Genomic DNA, 13,474 nt, shown 5'->3' with positions numbered 1-13,474 from the left:
GACACCAAGATGATTGGAGGGATGGAGCACCTCTCCTGTGAAGAAAGACAGACAGTTGGGATTGTTTAGCCTTGAGAAGGCTCCAGGGAGACCATAAAGTTTTTCATTATGAGAGTAGTGAGGCACTGGAACAGGTTGCCCAGAGACGCTGTGGTTGCCCCATCCCTGGAAGGGCTCAAGGCCAGGTTGGATAGGGCTCTGAGCAGCCCGGTCGAGTGGAGGCGTCCCTGCCCACAGCACGGCTGTGGAACGCGGTGATCTCCGCTCCATCCCAACCCAACACCGCGGGGGCGGGGCGGGGGCGGGGCGAGGGGCGGGGCCCGGGGTCTCCGCCCCGCCCCCTGCGCTGCCCGCCCGCCCGTCACGTGCGTTAGCGACAGGCGGCGGCGGCGCCCATTGGCGGAGGCGCGGGGGGGCGTGGCCGGCGGCCGGTCCGTCAGCTGCGCCGGGCCCTCACAACAAAGGGCTCCGCGGAGTCGGCGCGGGTGCGGGGCTGGGGTGATCGTGGTCTGGGTGAGTTCGTTTTGTGGGGAACTGCGGGCACCAAGCGCGCTGCTGGTGTCCGGGGTGTGATGGTCTCCTGCGGTCTGAGCGGTGGAAAGCAGCAGCAGCGGCGGAGCTCCCGTTTTTCTTTGCGCGCATCCCAGCTTCTCTCCGCTGGGAGGGCGCCGAGGCCGGGGGGGATTTGGCGTTGTCCCGGCTGTCGAGCAGCCGGTGCTCTCGCCAGCCCCCCGGTCAGCGTCCGGAGCGCAGCCGGGAAGGTGCGCAGCTGCTGCGGGCTCTGCCGGGTCAGCCCCGGCGCCGCTGGAAGCGGCTGTGTGGAGCCTCCTGGTGGTGCTTACAGAGCTGCGGGCGCGGGGGGATCACCAGCTCGGCTCTCTAACACAGGACTGCACAGGGATTGGGAGGTGTCTTTTTTTGGTTGTGTTTTCTTTTTACTTAGCACATATCCCATCTCCTCTGCTAGGTTAGAAAAAAAAAAAAGGAAAAAATACTTTTTTTAATGCAGCGGTACTGTATTGTTGACATTTATTGGATGTGTTATCTATAGCAGCCTCTTAATCATTACTGTAGCTGAGTCAGTTGTTCCCAGGCTTGTGTTTTCCTGACAGTTCCTAAGAACTCGAAAACCTTTCTCAGCCTCTGTCCTGTTTTCCTCCCCGGACGATGGCCCTTGATAACAGCCTAACTTCTCTTTTGCTTTCTGGCTTGCACAATAGCACACAATCATGGCCTTTTTAAAGGCACTTGGCCAAAAGGATGTCAAAGCATCAACCACTTTCTAAATGTGCCGTGGTTTTAAGCCCAGCTGGAGATGAGACCAGGGCAAAATGATTCAGATGTCTTTTTGCATCCTCCTTGGGGTGGGGGAAGGGAAAAATGGGACAAACTGCTTTTGATCTACAGAAAGTAATTTGTGGGTCAAAAGCTGAGGTTTGTTTAGCTTACCTTCTCAGGAGCAGTGATCTTTCTCTTATTTGTTAAGAGGTTAATTATTTTATGTTGCTGTGGTGCCTCGGGAGCCTTACTAGAGCTCTCATCTTGCTCCACTCTGTGCACCGAACAAAAAGACAGCCTCTGCCTGGAGGTACCTCCAGGCTCGGTCTAGGAAGGAGGCAATACACGTGTGGGAGTACAGGGAAAGCCAGTGCTGATCAGCAGCCACACAATGGCTCGCTAGTTAGCCTAAAGAAAAAACAAACTCATTTCTTCATAGGCCTGGTGCCAGGAGAGAGTTAGGGAAGGATGTGGAAGGTAACTGGAAAGATACAGGCTTCAAGCTTTCACTTAGAGTTCATTTCCTTATCTGTAGCAAGCTCTGCCTATGACTGAAGCACTCAAACCACCTCAAGAAGGTGCTTAGGAGCACTGTAGGCATTTGGCATTTCCTTAGGTAACCCATCCAGGGCTTAGTAACCTTAATGGTTAAAAGTGTTTCCTGCTAGTAACCACTGAAAGTTGAACTTTGCTGCAGTTTAAAGCCACTTCTGCTTGCTCTGGGTAAAAGAAGGCAATAAATGCTTGCCTCTTTCTTCACATAATTGACTACCGTTGTAATTTTTTCCTTCCCTCTGTTAAGTTTTTCCATTTTTTAAATTTTATTGATTTTCTTTAGATTTCTGATCATCTTTGTAGCTCTCTTTAGGAGAGCCCTGATGTTTCATTTTCAAGTGTAGTCCTTAAAAATAGACTTGTATCACTATTGCAGCTGAGCCTGTTGTTTCTAGTCTCGTGTTTTCCTGCAGTCAGTTGTTTCTCTTGAGGAATTAGAGTGCATAACTTCTTGAGTTTCACTATACTTTTTCATATTGCTCCTGAAGACTACTTTAAATTCTGCTGCTATCCTTTTGTGCTATCTGAATAGGGAGGAAGCTGCATAAATGTGTACAGAAGCAGTGCTGCATGGGGCAAGTGTTTGTCCTTAAGTTGAACAAGTAGGTGATGGGGTCTGGTGTCCTGGGATAAGATGACACAGGAGGGCCAAACAACTCTTTAGTGTGGCCTGAGAGTTCTAGGGTGAAGCAGGGTATACTGGCCTTAAATAATATTCTTTATGGGTTGTATCTTTTAATATCTGGGTTTGTCTACTCTCATGTGTCTTACTCCCTTTCTGAATGCAGGCACTCATACATGTCTTACATGGATATACTCTTTCCTATTTAATTATCAAACAGGTATTTCATCTGTAATAATTCTGTGATGATTCAAATATTGCTATAGGCAAAAGTAATTTGTAGTTAAGTTGGTGACTATTTTCCCCATAGTTTTTACTTTTTCAGCTGCTTTAATAGCTTCTATTTATTGGCTTATACATAAATATCAAAGGCTGTTAAGTGTGCTGATCTGAGGTGTTTAAACATTCAGCTTCTTGGTACTAATGGGGTTTTTTGTCTTAACTGCCAGATGCAGAGGTCAGGCTTATGGTGACCATCAGATTTAGGGGAGTGAATTGAGAAATAAGCACTGGGTTTGGTTAAACATACCTGATACTTTTCCATGTTCCTCAGACTTAGGATACATGATTAGTTGGGTGGTTGTTGTGAAAATTAGCGCACTGGTAACTCTGTGGTGTACTTTGAACCTGAAGACAGGATGAGCCTTGCTACTGTGTTAACTTGTAGTCAGTGGCCCTGAAATGTGTGTGATGGAATGGAGAAGAAACACTGCTTAGGGCTTCCCTGGGAGCCCTCACAGGGGATCCTCTGTGTCAGCAGATGAGATGAGTTGTCTGGAGCAGAAAACATGCCCTTACCCTTGGCATCTCTCTGACGTGGAGGAAGACAGGCAGGGAGCTGGAGGAGCGTAGATGCAAGAGTCCTGTACAAGAGTCTTCTCCTCCCTTAGGAGAAGCTGAACAGACCTTTTCTTGGGGAGGAGGATTGAGATAAAGGCAATCAGCTCTCAGGAGAGGCCTAGGACTGGGGTTTTTGTGTGTATCTAGCTGGGAGGGGACGGTGAATGCCAGTGAAGCTGCCTCTCCTCTTTAGGGAAAAATGTTCACTGGTACCTCAGACTGCACCAACAATGGGCTTTTAGTTTGTTCTCTAGGGCTGTTACTTGTGTCTTTGTCATTAAGATCCTTGTCACCATTTTTTGCAGGTTTCACATAAACTGTTTACAAGTCATGCTTCTGCATGTCCCGTACCTAAACTGATAAAGCATCTTTGCACTTTAATCTCAAGTCTATGCCACTCTACTAGTACAGTGTCAGCTGTGCCTTGAACCTTGGATATAAAGACCTACCAGCCAAAGTCTTGTTCCTGCCTTAGTAATGTTCCAGAGGTTAAATAACATGCTCATGGGAGAGATTGATAGCTTGTCCAGCCAAGAGCCAGAGTTCAGTGAGAAAGAAGATGACGAGTGGATTCTGGTTGACTTTATAGGTAAGATACCTGTCAGACATAAGCTCTGCCTTTGTCTTGCTCTGGCTCTTGCTTGTCTTAGTCTATGTGAACAAACCAGTAGCTTGGGAAAATTTTATCTAAGCAAAACCAGTGTGGGATTAGAGTGTAGGCTGTCTTCCAAACAAATGTACTAATACATGTTGTGTAAATAGGTGAGAGAATTGATGTCAGGTTTATAAGCCTGACACAGGCTTCAACAGAACCACTTGTACAAATAAAATATATTTGACTTATTTTGCAATTATATAGCTTTACTGATAACAGTTGTTTCACATTTCTAACATGGCTTGTCTGGGAACTCCCTTTTCCCCTCCCCTGCTTTTCAAAAGTAAAAACTTGTGTATGTGCTAACAGGGCTTTTTTTTTTTTTTTACTTTGTTTTTTTGTTTACTATTATTTTTTTATATCCCATTTCTCGCTATGTGCAACCTTGTTGTTTTCGACCTCCTACGATCACCAACATCCATTGGCTCCTCTCCACTGACAAATGGTCCCCTACAGCAGACACTTGCACTAATTGCTCCGTGGAGGAAGCAGACATTGTTGAAGCATCGGCCACAGACAGCTCACCCGTCTTCTCTTGTTTATCATCTCCCTTGGAACACTTGCCAGAGGCCAGCGAGTCTTGCTTCATCCAGTTTGAATCGTGTCCTATGGAGGAGAGCTGGTTTATTACCCCTCCCCCATGTTTTACTGCAGGTGGATTAACCACTATCAAAGTGGAGACCAGTCCGATGGAGAACCTCCTAATAGAGCATCCCAGCATGTCTGTGTATGCTGTCCACAATACCTGTCACAGCCTTAATGAGACTGGATGTGGGGATGAGGAGTTTCACAGCCCAGGTAGTCCCAGGTATGTTTGAATTCTCTTGTCAAGGACATCTGGTGCTGAAAATATCTGGTTTCTACTTGTTCAGCTTAGACACTTAATACTGAATTTTCCATCTTATTTCAGAGGAGGTGAATAAAGCATGAACACTACACAAGGTGTGTAGAGTGGTCGGGTGCCTGCCCGCTCAGAAAAATGTTATACAAGATGACCGTGTCGGGAAACAGTTGGGTGTGCTATTTTGGCACTACACTCCATAAATATTTTTATGGAACCTTATTACTCCCTTGGAGAGTATGTTCCAGTCATGTTGAAACTGGTGGCAGTTAACTGCACAGCCACTAATGTAGATATGAAAGCACTTTGCCCCCTCCATAGATGTGTGTGTTTTTCATAACTGCTAGTCAGTACTCTTTCAGTCACCTTGTGAGATGAAACATAGAACTTTAATTATCCTGACAGGGAAGTGGTTTGGGATCTAGGTGAGAGGATTCTTAGGGCTTTTTTTTCATTCCTCAACCTAGTGATAGATAAGGACAGGATTAAGTTTTCCCACAAGTGGCTTGTGGAACAAAAGCAAACTGAAAGATTCCAGAAGACTTAGTCGCCTTAATGTAAAAATTGGTGCTGCAAACTTCTTACCTTACTAAAAGTAGAAGTTGTGCTTTTTGGTTTTGGGTCCTAAAAATCTATCCATGTGGGTTTATTGTAGAGGCACATTTGCCATGCACTGGCGTTCTTTGGTGTTTGTGTATACAGCTATACAAGTATAGTATACATGGATGTATGCAAATAGAGTATTTCTTGGCCATTATGACTCCACACTTGACTGTGCATTCACTGATTTTGAAATAATTGGGTGTTTTGTTAATTCCAGTTGATAACAAAGACTGACTTTTCATCCCATCTAGTTAAGTTTAGAAACAATAATACTAAGGAAAAAAATCACAGTATACTAAGCTTTGATACACAGGAAGAAATGAGTGTAGCAGTTGAGTTGCTGTAGGTAGATGCCTATTGACTTGTCTGATCATCTCCTTGCCATATTTAAGTTCTTACTTCAAAGAAACAGGTGGCTTTGAGATGACATGCTGCTGTATAATGTTGAATTGTATAGTGCTGATACTATTGATCTTGGAGTGGGATTTGTGTAATTATTTGGGGAGGACAGTTCATGATGTTAAGCATCAGGGGTCTAGCTTAAGTTAAATTGGGGGAAACTATGAGCAGCAGCACCTTTAAAGTGAGGGTCTGAAGGAATCTGCAGGAGTACTGTCGGCTGCAAGGCATGCCCTAGCAAAAGACAGTAAGCCACTTTATCTAAAATACCAACTTGCAGTGAATAGTAACACTCAAAGTTGGATACTGACTTTTCAGTCACTTTAACTAGGGATACTGATGTAAATTCTTCCAGAGAAGAATCCTGTCTTATATTATATACAGTACAGTTAAGCTGCTTTAATATGTGGAGAAGCTAAAGGTGTGCTCTTCAGCTGGTGTGTAGTTAAGTTTCTTCACGATGGACTCTGTGCTGTTGCTTTGTCAGAGGATCTAGGCTCTTGTACAGGGTTCTTTGTGTGACAACTGGAATAAGACTTAAGTCTAAAGCTGAGGTAGACTGCAGAATTTGGGAACATTGATTACACTGATATTGCAGTAAGTTTCAAAAGCTGTTTTGAAGTCTCTAGTGGTTTAATGGTTGGCGATTTAATATTGTAGGGCCAAGAAAAGCTGCTTAAGGCACACTGGCACAGTAAGTACTGCTGTTTTGGGACAGTGCTTTTTGTTTGATCAGGCTGCTAGCAACACTGCTTCCTCTAGAGCCTTGTCTGCCAAAGCAATACTGGTTTTAGGACTAACCTTTGTGCCAAATGATTACTTGATCAAGCCTAACTACATCTGCTTTAACAAGCCAAAATGCTAAGTGCAAAAAAATTACTGAAATAGTTGGGTTGGGGGTCTGAAGCCTTTGATGTTTCTTGTGAGGTGTGGTTCTGTAGCACAGTGAGCAGGACACTTCTGCTTTCTAGCAAAATAGACACTGGAAGCGCAGCAGTGAATGTGTGTAGTGATGGTCTGGCTGAAGACACAACCCCTCTGAAATCCCATTTTGACAGTGTGATGGAGACTTATCAACCCTGTTCCTCTTGGTGCATGGAACTCACTAGTGCCAGCCTACCAAATGCGCCTAAGGTACCAAAATGCTACATTTTGGAAGAGTATGTGGCCTTTTAGTTAATTCAAACCACCTCTGCTATCCCAGTGTCACTTTATGATGACAAATAGAAGTGTGTTGGTTTGCAAACCATTGCTGGAAGGGTGTTTGATAAGAGGGGGGGAAAAGCTTAAGTATCTTCAGCCAGCAAGTTTAAACCATGTTCTGTCCTTTTGTGGAGGAAATATCTTTTCTCATTTTAAATTCCTTTCAAAGCAAAAGGATGTTGTATAAACCTCCCTATTTGTCAGATTAGTCATATTTTTCCATAACAAAACCACAAGTTTGTATTAGCAGTTGCTGCCCTTTGCTAGCTAAGGGTATACTTGGGAAATACAGGTTGCAATGACTGTGGTGTGGCTTCCTGACTCCTTAATAGCTTTCCCCAGAAGGGCTTCACTTGAAGTTCCACTTCCAGCACTGTTGGATGTCCTAAGGGATCACTCCACATAGAAAATAGTAGTCCCATATTTGCAGGTACCCTCATGTAAATTAAACTGGTGTAATCTGCAAAGACTGTATTTACAAGGCACTGTGGATTGATTTGTGCTTGTTATTCACTTAATTTTTGCTTGATATTTCAAATGCTAGGTTTAGGACAATATCCAGTGAATAAACAGGGGAAGACCAGAATGTCACATATGACTGTTCTGCAGTCTGTAGTCTTTAGTCAGTCTGAAGCTACCCAGGGATCCAAAAGCAAGGCTAGGATATTTAAAATAAGAAAAAAGTAGAAGGTAGGGAGTATTCCCTTGATAACAAGGAGTATTTCCTTGTGGAGTGGGGGGAGGCAAGAGAGTTTACTTCATGTCAGGCACTTGCAGACTCCCAGAGTAAAGCTACAAAGGGCATACCATGGGCATGGCAGACCTGATTTGTCTACAGAGACATCATAAAATAATTGCAAGTTAAGCTCTTCCAGAAGAGACTTTATCATAAAGTCATGCTAGTGCTGAAAAACAGACTTCCCAAGAGACCTCTTGCTCATGCCTGAGCAAGTTCCTGGTCTTGCAGACATCTTTCCTGGGCACCACTGACCAGTTGACAGCTGGTTGTTGGGCCCTGAGTGGGGAGACAGAAGGCAAGAAACTCTGCTGTCCCTGGTCTCACAACAGCTCTAGCACTCAGATTTGGGTTTTGCTTTGCTTTTAAAATGGCTAGAGTATTTTTAACTTTGCTTTGGAAGTTTCAGGAAATGCCAGTGATTGTTCTGTCAAGTGGGGAAGTCCTTTTTCAATATGTCAGTCGCTGCTTGCGTAGGCTGCTGGTTTGTTTTTCACTAATGCATGATGAAGCAAGGGTTTGCCAAAAATGCTGACTCACTGCTCGTGAAATTGAGGGGGCTGATTGAGGAACAATCCTTCTAAGTTATTTCTCATGTGTGTCACAACTGGTCTACCTTTCCATTCCTCTGCATGAACGTTGTTTGGATTTACTTGTGTGGTGGCAATTGAAATGCACTTTTGTTAGGTGCATCTGTTTTGAGGCTGAACCTCCTGTGTTCAAGATGACTTTAAACCAAACTTCGCCTAGTGAATAACTCTCAAGTCTTCTAAAGCTGGAGCAGTGTGACACACCTTGTCTTATATTTCTGATCTGTATTACATCCTGGGCTTAGGGAGCTGGTGTGGGGAAGAAAGAGCACAGTAGAGTAAGACACCAGAAGTTCAAAGGCTGTTGTGGGGCCTTCACACAAAAAGTGAATTAGCCGCACTACACATTACTTACCGGTGTGGGTAAGTGCCTTGACCTCACCTCAGCCCAAATCTCTGTCCAAAGGGTACCCTTTTGAAATGCTGGATATTGATGTCCATGTTCTACCCTTTATTTTGCTTGTCTTTCCAATGCACCTCAGTAGTGACTGATACCTTATTACACTTCTAGACTGGAGGCCCGAAATGAAACGGGACAGAGTGTTCACTGCTATGTCACGGCTCTTGCTACTAGTTCAACTTTTCTGGAAAAAAAAAAGAGCTTTCGTCCTACCCACTGGATAAAAGAACACAATGAAAGACACTACATCAACAGAAACAGTCTCCGTCGCCAAAACCTTACCAGGGATTGCCACTCTCGGCAAATCAAGCACAACGGACTGTTTGTTCACCAGCCTTGCCAGCGTCAGTTCAATTACTGATGGTTTTTGGTGGTTTTAATCTATGGTCTAATTGTTTCTTAGGTTGTTCTTGTTTTCATGTGTAGGTAGGTGTGGTCAATCTGAAGCTGATTGTCAATCCCTCAAACACACTCATAACTAGTGTTGTATTATTTTCAAAAGGCACATAAATCTCCAAACATCTTGCAGCAAGTTCTAAATGTTGATGTTAAATATCAATGTCTTGGAAGCCTATCAGTACGATAGTTTGTGTGCTGTTTTATAAACTATGATGTATAGATGGGTTCTTAGTTGGTATTTTAAAGAAACTTAACTGAGATGGAAATCATTTTGCATTAATCAAAATGGATTTAGAAAATTTGAGGTTAGCCATATGCTTTAATGACCAGTACTTGACAGCTTGTGTATCTGTCTGTATTCAGCATATATGATTACTTTCTAACAAGGAAATACTATAGCTGCCAGTGGATATTACATAGCTGTGCTGGGCTGTTTCAAGAAGGACATCTCATCTAAATTCCTAGAACTTACTTGTGTTAGTGGGGTCTGTGTAGGTGTGCTGGATGCTTGATGTGGATATTGAAAGAGGGTTAGATGTCCCACCAATATTGTTGCAGTACAAGAGGGCACTGGTGTTACAGGTGTAGTACCTCACAGTGGAGTGGGAAGAAAAGTGAACCTTTGGGTAATGTGCAGATGCACAACACAGAGAACTGAACTGGGTTTTACTTGGTAAAGTTTGAGTTTCTCTAACTCCTTTCTCTAACTATTTCTGTCTTTGAAACATGTATTTCCCCTACCCTATCTCATTTAATCTCTAGTCTAGTTAAAGAAAAAAGATGGTGGATTGACCTTCTTTTAATCCCATCAGTAGCTGACTGCTCTTCAAAAAAGTCAGGCTGGTGGACAGCTATTCCTGAGCTACAAATTGCTATTAGATTGTCTCATATTTACAGATTGAGAGTAGCTCAAAAGTAGCTAGAAGGAAGCTTTTATTCGAAGTTCTCCTAATTTTCTCTCATTCTCTCTAAGAAAATGAAGTCCGAGTTAATAGGGGCTGGAAATGAAGGGCGGTGTGAGGCAGGGAGAAGTGGGTGCTGAACTAAACACAGCGGTAACAGAGTGTATAAAAATTGATTCATCAGCCATGGTTGTTCTCCTAGCCCAGTGGAGGCAGAAAGACTGGATAGCAATTCCATGGGCCAACAGGAAAGAAAAGCCATTCAAAACTAGCAAGTAGTTTTCTTAAGAACACTGTGTGAGATGTTTTGGAAGTTGGCAGGCACTGCCAACTACAACTACAGGTAAAGTAACATTCACCTGTTAACAAAAACTGTGTGTTACACAGCAGCCAGCAGTATACTGAACCCTGATAGATTGATCTGGGAAGTGGATTAAATGGATGTGAAGGTAAGGAAGCAGAAATCTGCACTGAAGAAAGGGGGGAAATAAATGTAAGTTTATCTTCCTTTCTGCCAGTGCTTAATGTGACTTGCTATTTTCCCTTGTGTTTAGTACCTAGGGCATTAAAGTGTTAACATTATGCTCAACTGTGTCTTCCAGTAGTCCTTATATAGAAGTTGGTATAAGGAGTCATGTGAGCAGCCTTTGAAATAAGGCAAGGTCAGTAATGAATTTTTCCAGGCCTATGAAGTATTTAAATTCAGCCAAATGCTTAAATTTCACTGAAGCAAAACCCCAACAATTCACATTGACCTTGATGTAGTGGTACTGTTGCATGTTCTGCAGCTGGAATTGTTGTGGAACCTACTTAGCATACAGGGAACAGCATTTATAACCTCTGTTTCAATGCAGATGTGCTGCTTCACTGGAATTAGTTAGGATTGTCACAAAGGGATGTTGAAAATAATTAAATGTACAAAAGCAAGAGGTGCTTTCCTGGACACGCTAGTTTTTTGGTTAGTTGTTTTTTATTTTTTTTTTTGACACATTGAATTCACATGGACACTCAAAGAAAACAAAATTGGTAACATCATGCATTTCCCAAAGAGGTATTTTGTTACTGCTCTTTTCAGTAGTATGTGCCCGTGTCCGTACAACAATTTTCGTGTGGTCCAAACACTTTGGTTTATCTGCAAATAAGTACTCTTACTTGCCTCAGATTATCTACCTTTATCACTCCAACTTTGTCTAGCTTAAACTTTATTATCCTTGCTGCCATCTTTCTAGCTCAGGAAAATTCTTTACTTTCCTGTATTACTTTTCTTTATATAAAAGTAACTACTTTCCTTCAGCTTTAATTTTCTTAAAGTGAAATGAAGGAAGATGGAGTCTCCACCTCCCTATGTTGGAAGGAGTAAGTAATCCCTTAACTCTGAATGGGGAGATGGAGTTGAGAGTATAAGGCTCCCAGGCATTAAAATGAGAGCCTTGGTCTGTTCTTCTCAGTAGGCAAGTAAATGCAACTTTAGACTGCTCCTAGAATTGGGAGATACTGATCTTTTTATACTGCATTACTAGATGACTTTCTGGTGATGAAAACCTATATCTTTCAGGATATAAACTATTTGCACAAAGCTGTGCTTCTCAATTTGTAATATTGGAAACCATATTATTGTGTGAGATAGTACTGCATCAATGGCTTTTTATTAATTTGTTTTACGTATTTATGTTGATCTAGCCCTGGTTTGTGCCTGGAGCTATTGGGCAATTAGATTTGTTTTGGTTTTCTGTTTTAATAGTGAGCTGTGTGGCTTTTTATATGGTTTTTTGAATTGTATTAAAGTGTGTGTTTTTTCTTGTAAAAGTGGAGGCCTTGCACTGTCTCATACTGATTGATATTCATGAATCTTGCTGAAATTGTATTTTCATATGTATTGGTCAATGGACAGATTTGCATTTTAAACTGTGCCTTCTACACAGCAAACTTGAAGATTCAAAAGGGACATTTCAGTTGGGATTAATACTGTACATCAGTCTATGCATATATGGCAGCTTCTCTCCAGAGCCACTTCTCTATTTGTAGCAGTCCTTTTGATATGGAAGAATGTGTGGCTCTTATTTTTAATAGTTTAACACAAGCTGAAAACAGACAAAATACAGCACTTTGCCAAAAAAAAAGTAGTGTCGTTTAACCAGTGTGTATTTACTAAAGTGATCTTCTGTATTTTGTTTTCATAGTGCATTCTGCGCACTGGGGGAAACATGATCTTAACTCTCAATAAAAAAATGGCCTATTAAAAATTGTCAGTCTGTTCTTTAATGCTACAGGTTAGTGAAAATCCAAATGCTGAGCACCCTGTTCAGGTAGCAGGTACTGAGTGTCCCAATGCTTGCTTTAGTGCAGCAGTTCCTCTGGGAATCGGTTTGTATTGCTGATCAGGTGCTAATGTGCATCCGAGCAGTGTTGCACATCCCTGCTGACTGCTGCCTTTCCTGATCAACATGCAGGAGCTCCATAGGCGAGCAGGACAGAGATAAAAAACACATGAAAGGTGCATGGGGTAGGGAATTTTTTCCGTATCTTGGCTGAACCTCTCTTGTTTCAACTCATGCCCCACAGCCTATAATTTCCCTGCCATGTACCACCATGAAAAACATCTGTATGGAAAACTGCTGGTACAGGTATCCTGTGAGGGGGGCAGAGATCCTGTGCAGATGCCTAGGAATGGGGTTAGGGAAGGAAAGGCAAAGCCGCCTGTAGCTGAATTTGGCGAGGGTTGTGGAGAACAATAGACCTTCCACAGATACACCAGCTGCAAAAAGAAGATTAGAGGAAGTGTGAGCCTGCTGCTAAGCAGGACCAGAATCCATGTGACAAAGGACATGGAGAAGGCTGAGGTACTCCATGTCTTTTTTCGCCTTGGTGTCTACTGGGAAGACCAGCCTTTGGGGTTCCAGGCCCCTGACACCAGTGGGAAAAGCTAAGGCAATGAAGATTAACCCTTGGATGAGAAGTCTCAAGGTAAGAAATGCTTAAAGAAATGGACTATACACAGTTTTATGGGATGCACCCATGACTGGTGAAGGAGCTGACTGATGTGTTTGTGATGCTGTTCTTAATTATCTGAAAGAGCTTGGCAATGGACAGGATTCCTGAAGGCTGGAGTAAAGCAAGTGTCCTTCCTATCCTTCCTTTAGACAAGAAGATACAGGGGAACAAGACTGTTCCCTTGATGTCTGGGAAGATAATGGAGCAAATAGTCCTGGAAACTATTTCCAAAATGAACAAGAAGGTGATTAGTAGTAGCCAGAATGGATTTATGGAAAGTAAAGCATGTCTGACAACCTGATAGCCTTCTGCTACAGATGACTGGCTCAGTGGATGAGGGGAGAGTGGATGTTGTTTATCTTGCCTTTATCAAGGCTTTTGACACTGTCCTCCATAGCATCTCCCCAAAGCAATGAATTATGGACTGTGTGATGCAGATGGTGAGCAGGTGTGTTGAGAG

General features: G+C 43.0%; 1 protein-coding gene across 6 annotated transcripts; it reads left to right on the top strand.

Moving 5' to 3' along the window:
- Positions 1-401: 401 nt before the first annotated feature.
- TP53INP1 (tumor protein p53 inducible nuclear protein 1) lies at positions 402-12,266 on the top strand. Of its 6 annotated transcripts, none has more exons than XM_042036100.1 (5): positions 407-513; positions 3,601-3,884; positions 4,410-4,758; positions 6,454-6,487; positions 8,834-8,975. In XM_042036100.1, the coding sequence occupies exons 2-5, from the start codon at positions 3,773-3,775 to the stop codon at positions 8,849-8,851; spliced, it is 513 nt and encodes a 170-aa protein (XP_041892034.1). In that variant the 5' UTR covers positions 407-513; positions 3,601-3,772; the 3' UTR covers positions 8,852-8,975. The 6 variants fall into 6 exon arrangements, with proteins under 6 accessions (XP_041892029.1, XP_041892034.1, XP_041892031.1 ...); XM_042036097.1 differs by having other exon boundaries at positions 4,407-4,758; XM_042036095.1 differs by lacking the exon at positions 6,454-6,487 and having other exon boundaries at positions 402-513; positions 4,407-4,758; positions 8,834-12,266.
- The last annotated feature ends 1,208 nt before the right edge of the window (positions 12,267-13,474 follow it).

This window comes from Corvus kubaryi, unplaced genomic scaffold, assembly GCF_017639235.1.
Source record: "Corvus kubaryi isolate FWS band 111438036 unplaced genomic scaffold, C.kubaryi_AGA036_p1.0 37385, whole genome shotgun sequence".
In the NCBI taxonomy this organism is placed as follows: domain Eukaryota; kingdom Metazoa; phylum Chordata; class Aves; order Passeriformes; family Corvidae; genus Corvus; species Corvus kubaryi.
This window is presented reverse-complemented; position numbering and strand designations above follow the sequence as displayed.

What these genes read in the sequence shown, in the direction of transcription:
- TP53INP1 (XM_042036095.1), top strand. Translation starts at nt 3,773, where the DNA reads ATGTTCCAGAGGTTAAATAACATGCTCATGGGAGAGATTGATAGCTTG. An exon ending in GATTCTGGTTGACTTTATAG is followed by an intron (nt 3,885 to 4,406) that starts GTAAGATACCTG and finishes GGTCCCCTACAG; the next exon opens with CAGACACTTGCACTAATTGC. An exon ending in CACAGCCCAGGTAGTCCCAG is followed by an intron (nt 4,759 to 8,833) that starts GTATGTTTGAAT and finishes TTACACTTCTAG; the next exon opens with ACTGGAGGCCCGAAATGAAA.